Source organism: Arachis stenosperma, chromosome 7 (assembly GCF_014773155.1).
Source record: "Arachis stenosperma cultivar V10309 chromosome 7, arast.V10309.gnm1.PFL2, whole genome shotgun sequence".
Classification (NCBI taxonomy): domain Eukaryota; kingdom Viridiplantae; phylum Streptophyta; class Magnoliopsida; order Fabales; family Fabaceae; genus Arachis; species Arachis stenosperma.
This window is the reverse complement of record NC_080383.1, coordinates 57,178,598-57,187,419: the sequence shown is the minus strand read 5'-3', so window position 1 is coordinate 57,187,419 and position 8,822 is coordinate 57,178,598. Positions and strand designations below refer to the sequence as shown.

Sequence of the window (8,822 nt, the reverse complement as noted above, 5' to 3'; positions counted from 1 at the left end):
TATTATCATTAAATCAGATTATTTAAAAATAAAAACTTTACATAAGAAAATCAGATTATTAAATCAGATTATCATTAAATCATTAAATCAGATTATTAAATCAGATCATTAAATCACTATTTCTCTTCATTCATTTTTTTATTTTATTTTAACTAATAGGTATAAAAAAAACAGTATGACTTATTATTATTATTATTATTATTATTATTATTATTATTATTATTATTATTATTATTATTCCAATAAATTCAGTAATAATCATTAATATTCATTATTTTATTTATTATCTCTCTATTTTTAATAACAGCATTATTATTATCATTCACTTGCTAACAACAATAATTAATTTATTATTTTATTATAATGTATCATAATCCTTTTTTTCTAAATAATCTTATTACACTAATCTATAATCTCTGCATTATTATACTCTAACATTACTAATTCCTAAAATTTAACTAATCATATTAAAGTACTCAGACACTACTACTATTACTACTACTACACTAATTTCTAACATTATCATCATAATAATTTACTAATCTCTAACTTAATAATAATTATTATTTTACTTAAAATAAAATTTTTTAAAATAAAAACTTACATAATTAGGATGATCAAGATAATTTGCAATGTGAAGCTCCGGACGATTAACATCTCTTAATCTTCTTCTTCTTCTAGGCATTGTTACAAACACTACAAGAAAATAGAGTTATTTTGACACTTTATTTTTTAACACCATAATTAAATGTCAAAATTAATATATATTTTTGACAAATATCACAAATGTCAAATTTTCTATATTTTTTTGACGAAAAATTTGACCGTAGAAAATTACTCCTCAATTTTGACACTCATTTGTTTTCAATTTACTCTACTATTTTTTTCTTCTTTGAGCTCTGTTAATTTTGACATCACACTGCTCTCAGTTTAGGATTATACTAGTCATTCTTTATCTTCAAAATCTCAATTTATTCTTTAGTTTCAAGATCATATCTCATTCTTTGTTAAAATTTTTTGTTGAGAATATTTTATAGTCAATAAGTGTCAAAATAAATAGTATTTTTGACAATTAATATGTATCATAAAAAATATATTCTCAAAATTTTCTAACAAATTATTTTTGACAGCCAATATTTATCAAAATAAGATTTAAATTTTTTTCACAATCGCTTATATGTTAAAAATACTATTTTTGACAAAACTTTTATTAACATATTTTCATAGTTAAAATAGTGTCAAAATTTATTTTTTTGACAAATTTTAATTTTCTTTTACACATTATAACCCTCAAAAATAATCTATATTGTTGTAGTGAAAGTGGTGTAATTTTTTTTTTCTCAACGTCTTAAATGGAGGGCCATGGCTGTGGGATTAGAGAGGGATTGATGAGGAAGAGAGGGTTGCTGAAAGTGAAAGAATGAGGGAGGGGTTCATTCACGATACTTTACATACAATGGGTGCCGGACCAAACTTGCATGCGTGACACCTGGCTGGGGGGCACAAATCGGACCGTCCGATTTGTGTTCCTTCCCAGCCCCTAAATCGGACCGTCCGATTTCCGTGGTGAAATCGGTCCGTCCGATTTCTTCATCCCAGCCGTCACAGTTTGGTGAAGCACCATACAACCCCATAACGTTATAATACACCAGATTTTCCCCAATATTAAAAATAAAAAAGTGGATATAGTAGTGTTGGTGACGACGATAACGAAAGAAAAAAATAACGAAAAAAAAAATATGCAGCAGAAGTGCAAAAAGAAATGTACACACTTGAGTGTAAATAATTTAGTTAAACTTATTTGGTTAAATGGCTTGTACCCATAGATTAATTAAAATTCAAAATATAAGAAAATTGATTCTTTTGATTGTCCGCCAATCACTACTTTAGCAGTTTAAATGGACTGAATATTTTTTGGTCGATAAGATTCAAAGTTTCAAACTAATTATATTGTAACTTTCCAAACAAGATATTATTTGGTATAAAAACTTATATTAGTTATCAAAACCTAATGCAACCGTCTTCTTTTATCCGAAACTGAAGCTAAATATTTACAATATGTACAATAAAAGTATTTCAGAGTTTGAGATCCCATATCTTCAGCTTCAAGGATTTTCTTCACAGCATAGCACACAAACTGGTGCATATTTTGTGATGTCACAATTACAACACGCAGTGTCGCAGTCATTGTTGCATCCTGTGACATAATTACATTTTATAAGGATTAAAATAAAAATTTTAATTTTGATATATTGTGTAAAATTGTACATAATATTCAATTATATCTATTCTTTTGGATAATTATTTACAACTGATATAATATTATATAATTATTGTTAGTATAAAATGATTTTATATTAACAGTATATCAAAATTAACTTCTAAAATAAATATGTGATATTCTCACATATAACACAAAATTTTGATATCAATAACAAGCCAAAGTATTATTGGTATCGTTGCCAACAAGAGGTCAAGAGAAGCATGAAAAATGTGGATTATTATTAGTTCAATTTAATGGAGAAGTTAGTGTTGTTTTAATTTCATTACCTGTTACAGTTACATAACCAATGGATTGGCCCAGAGAAACATTAATAATTGATAGCTGTGTTCTTCCTCCTTGGACATTAATCTCGTGCTCAAAAGAAATTATGAGAACTATAAACCAAGCTACTATCATCAATCTCATGATCGTGGTGATGATATCATGTTTGGGAAAATGTTAGTTCAATGGTATGTAAAATTTCACAATGCGGTGATATATAAGGTTTATTTCAACTCTGTAAGAACTTCAATAATATGAGAGTACGTGTAACATATTAATACATGTCTTTTTCATGTTCATAGTTTTATGTATCTTATGATTTGATGAAATAAGCATTCTATAGTGACGTATATTGTGAATAAACATCTTTAATATCTAATTTCAATTCAAAATCCCTCATGACATTTACGTGAGGCATGCATTTAACATGAAACATTTTTATTTTCATAAAATGTTTTTTTCTGCCTGATTTAATTTGGATTTGAATCGTGTAGTTGTATGACACCTCAACTGCCATACTCCTAACGTAATATTATTTATATAAAAAAAGATAAAATAGATAGGTCAAAGTTAAAACTAGAATCAACTAGAAAAATTAAACGGGTAAATATATATACCGGTGAAAAGAATGGGTTGTAACTTCAAACTTGTAATGGAAAGTCCTTCCAGTATTTTTGGTTATATATCTTCGATTCTTCTTTTTTTTTTAAAAAATAGTTGATGTCTCACAATTCAGTAAGCAGAGGGAGAGCTTTTCTTAGATAATAGAGGCATGGCCTTCCAAATATTTTATAACAGCATTAATAGAATGTAGACAAAAAATAAATTAAAATTTATTCAATTGATTAGCATTATATTTTTCTTGCTACAATATTAATTATGCATATTCGATTCTTATGTTTTACCATTTATTCAACATATTTTTATTTCAAATATATGTTTGTACTATATATTCTAGACATTATTGATTTTTCAAATTTATTATTTTCACGTTAGACAAAATATAAAAATAAATTAATAAATATTAGTTTAATTATATTTGTATAAACTAATAGAGAATTTACATGTCTTTAATAAATTGGATAACCTTTTACCTATTGAACTTAGTATTATTTTATGCCCTTGTGTTATAACCAATGTTCTGAAAATCGGTTCGAACCGGCCGGTCGAATTGTGAACCGGACGCTGAAGCGGTTCGGATAATAAAGAAAATCGTAGAATTTGAAAATCGGTGTTGAACCGACGAACCGGGACCCGGCCGATTTTTTAATCTTGCAGCAAAACGCCGCCGTTTTGTGTTTTGGGAACCCTAATTCCCTTTTTCCTTTCACAGCTCCCACTTTCGTCCAGCACTCTAGCTGCTCTGCACTCCATCGTCCCACAGAAGAGTGAAGACAGAGCAACACCCACGACTCCAGAGGCCGCCGCGACCCACCACAGTTCAGCAAGGGTCAGACTTCAGAGAGAGTGAGACTGTGAGAGACATAGAGAACGCCTGAAGCCCTCAACGCACTCACCTCCGTCGCGCCTTCAGCACCGTCACGCCGTCAACAGCGTCGTGCCGTCAGCTCCGTGGCGCCGTTGGGTCCGTCGCGCCTACAGATACCTCGCGCAGTCAGCACTGTCGCCGTCAGCTCCGTCGCGCACTCAGCTTCGTCGCGCCCTCAGCCACTTCGCATGTCACCTCCTTCGAGCTCTGCCTCTGAGAAAGCAATAGAGAAGCGTTGAAGCGTTGAAAAAAATTAAAGCCTGAAGTCCTTCGAGCTCTGAGAGAAAGCAATAGATTTCCTCATTTCCAGGTAATTTTTGATTTAGTGATTCTGATTCTGATGAACTGAACTCTGATGAACTGAACTTTGATTCTGATACTGATTCTGATGAACTGAATTCTGATGAACTGAACTCTGAGTCTCTGAAACTGTTATGAATTGATATAGTGATATGTGAACTCTGTGAACTCTGATGAAACTGTGATGAAATATGAACTGATTTTGTGATGAAATATGAACTGATTTTGTGACATGATTGTGTGAATTCTGATTTTGTGAAATCTGATTGTGTTAACTCTGATTTTGTGACATGATTTTGTCATTGTGAACTCTGGTTTTGTATACTCTGATTTTTAGAGATGATTTTGTGAACAAAGAATTTTTTGAACCTGAGATGTTGTTTGTATACTCTGATTTTGGAATTTGGATGTTGTTTGTTCATTTGTTGTGAACTTGAGAGTTGAGATTATTGGGTTGGATTACTGGTAATATTTAGGTATGGAAGAAAGTATCAACCAAGACCTACCTAGAAATAATAATGCTGAAAATAATTCTGCTTCGAATGAACGTTCTCTTCCTCCCGCGAGTAACGAAAATCAATCACAAACTTGTAGTGTTCGGGGGAAAACTGATCCTGCTTGGAGATACATTGCTTTACAGAATATAAATGGAAAACTGCATTACCAATGCTTATTTTGTCTGAGTACTTTTGGGGGCGGGGGAATTAATAGAATGAAAAAGCATTTGGCGAAGATAGGTAGAGACATCAAGAAGTGTTCTAAGGTCCCGTATGATATAGAAAAACAAATGGAAGGTTTATTGAAAGAGATTCAGAAAAGTAAAACTAGTAAAAGGAAAGTAAGTTTCAATGAAGAGGGTACCGATGAGTGTGAGGATGCAATTGATGAAGCAATAGCGCAAGAGGAACAACAAACTCCGAGTCAGTTACCAACTAAGGAGGTTGTTGGAGGCGATCCAAAAAAGAAAGCAAAAACCATTATTCCTCCTATGTTTGCACCAAGAACAACTCCGGAAAGTCAATGAAGTCTGAAAAGCGTGTTTCATAACAAAGAGGCGCTTCATGAAGTTGATAAGCGAGTGGCTAGATGGCTTTTGGATTGTAGGATTCCTTTCAATACGGTTATATCACCTTTTTTTCAAGATATGTTGGATGGTGTAGCTGGCTATGGGCCTGGTTATATAGGTCCTTCTTATGACTCTTTGAGGGTTAACTTATTAGCCGATCTCAAAAGGGAGTGTCAAATGGTTGTTGATAGCTATAGGTCTGCTTGGAAAGAAACTGGATGTACTCTCATGGCTGATGGTTGGACAGATCAAAGGCAAAGAACGTTGATGAATTTTTTGGTTTATTGTTCGAAAGGGTTGTGCTTTGTGAAATCTGTAGATGCCTCAAGTATAGTTAAAAATGCTTCTAGCTTGTGTGACTTGTTTTCAGAGGTGATTGAATGGATTGGACCTGATAATGTTATTCATGTAGTAACCGATAATGCTGCGAATTATGTTGCTGCTGGTAGGCTTATTAATAAGAAATTTGAAAATATTCACTGGTCACCTTGTGCTGCTCATTGCTTGAATCTTATTCTAAAAGATATAAGCAGCATGCCACATATTTCTAGCCTTGCAACACGTGCTTAGAAGATTACCGTGTTTGTATATAATCATACGGTGTTCTGTCCTGGCTAAGACAAAAAGATGATTGGAAGGAGATTGTTCGTCTAGGTCCAACTCGTTTTGCCACTGTCTTCCTCACATTGATGAGTATCTTTGAGCGCAAATCGGAATTACAACAATTGGTTGTTGATACACACTTTACCGGACACAAATTAGGAAGGAGTGCTAATGGTAGAGTTGTGAGTGCAATTATCCTAGATAGTAAATTTTGGGATGATTGTTTTACTGTATGTCAAATTGTGAGTCCGTTGATTAAATTGCTGAGGTTTGTAGATGCCGATGATAAACCATCATTGGGAATTGTTTATGAAGGTATACTGAGGTCAGAAAATGGAATCAAAAAAATGTTCAAGCATAGGAAGAGTGCATATCAACCTTACACAGAGATTATCAACTCAAAATGGGACAAACATTTGAAAAAAAAAATTTCACGCAGCAGCCTATTTCTTGAATCTTGAGTGCTTTTTTCTGAAAATTATAGAGAATCACCTGATGTCATGCGAGCTTTACTTGATCTTGTTACATTGCATTGAAAGGTTAATAATTTAGATTCAGTTGAGGCAATGAAAGAAATACACTTATATAGAGATCGAAAGGAAAGCTTTGATAGGCCTGAAGCTGTTCCAGTTGCAAAAAAACTTCAACCTGGTAATAATATCTGTTTGATAATAAGCTTTAGTTATTTACTTATTTTATGTTTTGGTTTCCTTAATTTGATAACTAATACTTGAGATATGGGATTGTAATTTGTAGATGAATGGTGGAGGTTGTTTGGTAGTTCTGCTCCATGTTTACAAAAAATTGCAGTTCGCATTCTTAGCCAAGCATCTGCTTCTTCAGGGTGTGAAAGGAATTGGAGTCTTTTTGATCAAATTCATACAACAAGAAGGAATAGATTGGAGCATGATAGGCTAAGTGATATTGTGTATGTTACATATAATTTGCGTCTTAAATCCAGGTAATCTATATTTTATCATTTCATTTCATATCATTAGATTTTGTATAGCTAATATACTAGGCTTATCATCTATTGTATTTAATTTGTTAGGAATGAAAGAAAAAAAAGAAAGCAAAAGTCGCAATATGATCCAATCGATATTGAAACTATTGATAAGGTTGATTTTTGGGTGACGGAAGAGGTTGTTGAAAAAGAGCCTGATCTTCCAAGTAATATTGAAGACTTGCTTCGTGAGTATTATAGTTTATTGATCAGACAATAAATTACAATAGCTTTTATCTTTAATTTATTGATAATATGTTATATTTTCTTAGATGAGATTGATGCTGATTTAGATCAAGGTGGTGGTGGTGGTAGTACTAGTACATTTTATGCTGCACCACTTGCTTTTTCTGGTCCAAATAGTAGAAATGAAGGTGATGAAATCAATGAGGCAAATCTGCAGCAAATTATGGAGGATTTTGATGATTGATGACAAACTTGGATCATTTTGATGCTGCTATGTTATGTTTGATTGGTTGTTTGTTGACTTTTGAACTTTAAATTTGTATTTGAATGAGATTATAACATTTGGTTTATGTAGTACTTTTAATTTGAATGATATTTTAATGTTTAGATTAGACTATAATTATATTTTCATGTGCTTATTTATATTTTATTTATTATTTTATTATAAAACGGTTTTTACGGTTCAACCACGGTCAAACCGGTTGAACCTATGAACCAGTAAACCAGTACCTAGAGCGGTTCGATGACCGGTTCAGTTTTCATAACCTTGGTTATAACTCAAATGGACTCTATACTTATTTAGATCAAGGTTATGAGTTCGAGTCTCTCTAACTTTGGTAAAATAAAAAAATTAATATTAATTATTTTATATTTTATTAGATTTTTAATTGAATTTTCTCTAAAAAAATATATTCAAATATTTAATACATATTGTAATTTATAATATTTATTCTTCTAACTATAATTTTTTTTTACATATTTCACCGTTTATAATATTTTAATTTATTTTACAATTATAACTTTTTTATCTATTTTTTGTCATTCTAGTAATAAACTTAAAAATAATTAATATAAATAACATTGTATGATTTTATGTTAAAATTTTTTCCTGCAACAATTTTGTTCAAGCTCCGCCACTGTCAGTAAGAGTGGAGAAATTATTGCTTTATTTGACTCGACGATAGATGAAGGAAAGGCACACTCAAACGTACGTCACTAATAACAGCCTCATTAACAAGAAAACTACCTAGTATTTAACTCAAAGATACACTTAACAATTTTCTAGTCTTCTTTGGACTGCTTTTGATTTATCTTGTTTGATTTTATTTATAGATATATAATTAATATAAACACTTTTTTTAAAGAAAAATAACACAATAAAATGGTGTATAATACAATATAAAAAAAGACAAAGTATTCAAACTAATCGTACTTAAATTATTAATAAATTGGTTTGGTTTAAATTATTAATAGACTAGAACGGTTTGATCGTTTGAAATTTTTAATATATTATACATAAAAAATATTATTCACACACTAAAATTTTTTTTTGAAAGTGAAGCTCAATTTTTGAAGTGGAGCAATACAAAACGGAAAATAAAATACAAGCATCAACACAACAGGATCTTATATCCCTATGTTATCTCCGGCATTGCCATCAACAACCAAAGGGATTTGCACCTATCCACTCCTTGTAGCTCAGAGAGTACATGTCAACAATATCCTTCACTCCTTTACTCTTGTTCTGAAATAGTCTTCTATTTCTTTCCAACCACAAGTTCCAGATAATCGCGCAGAAGCTCACCATCCATGCCTTACGATCTGCCTTTCTAGCTGTGACCTCAGTCCA

At 31.4% G+C, this 8,822-nt stretch overlaps 1 protein-coding gene across 1 annotated transcript; it reads left to right on the top strand.

Moving 5' to 3' along the window:
* Window positions 1-4,812: 4,812 nt before the first annotated feature.
* LOC130939816 (uncharacterized) lies at window positions 4,813-5,970 on the top strand. The gene is made up of 2 exons (XM_057867890.1): window positions 4,813-5,324; window positions 5,439-5,970. The coding sequence occupies exons 1-2, from the start codon at window positions 4,813-4,815 to the stop codon at window positions 5,968-5,970; spliced, it is 1,044 nt and encodes a 347-aa protein (XP_057723873.1).
* The last annotated feature ends 2,852 nt before the right edge of the window (window positions 5,971-8,822 follow it).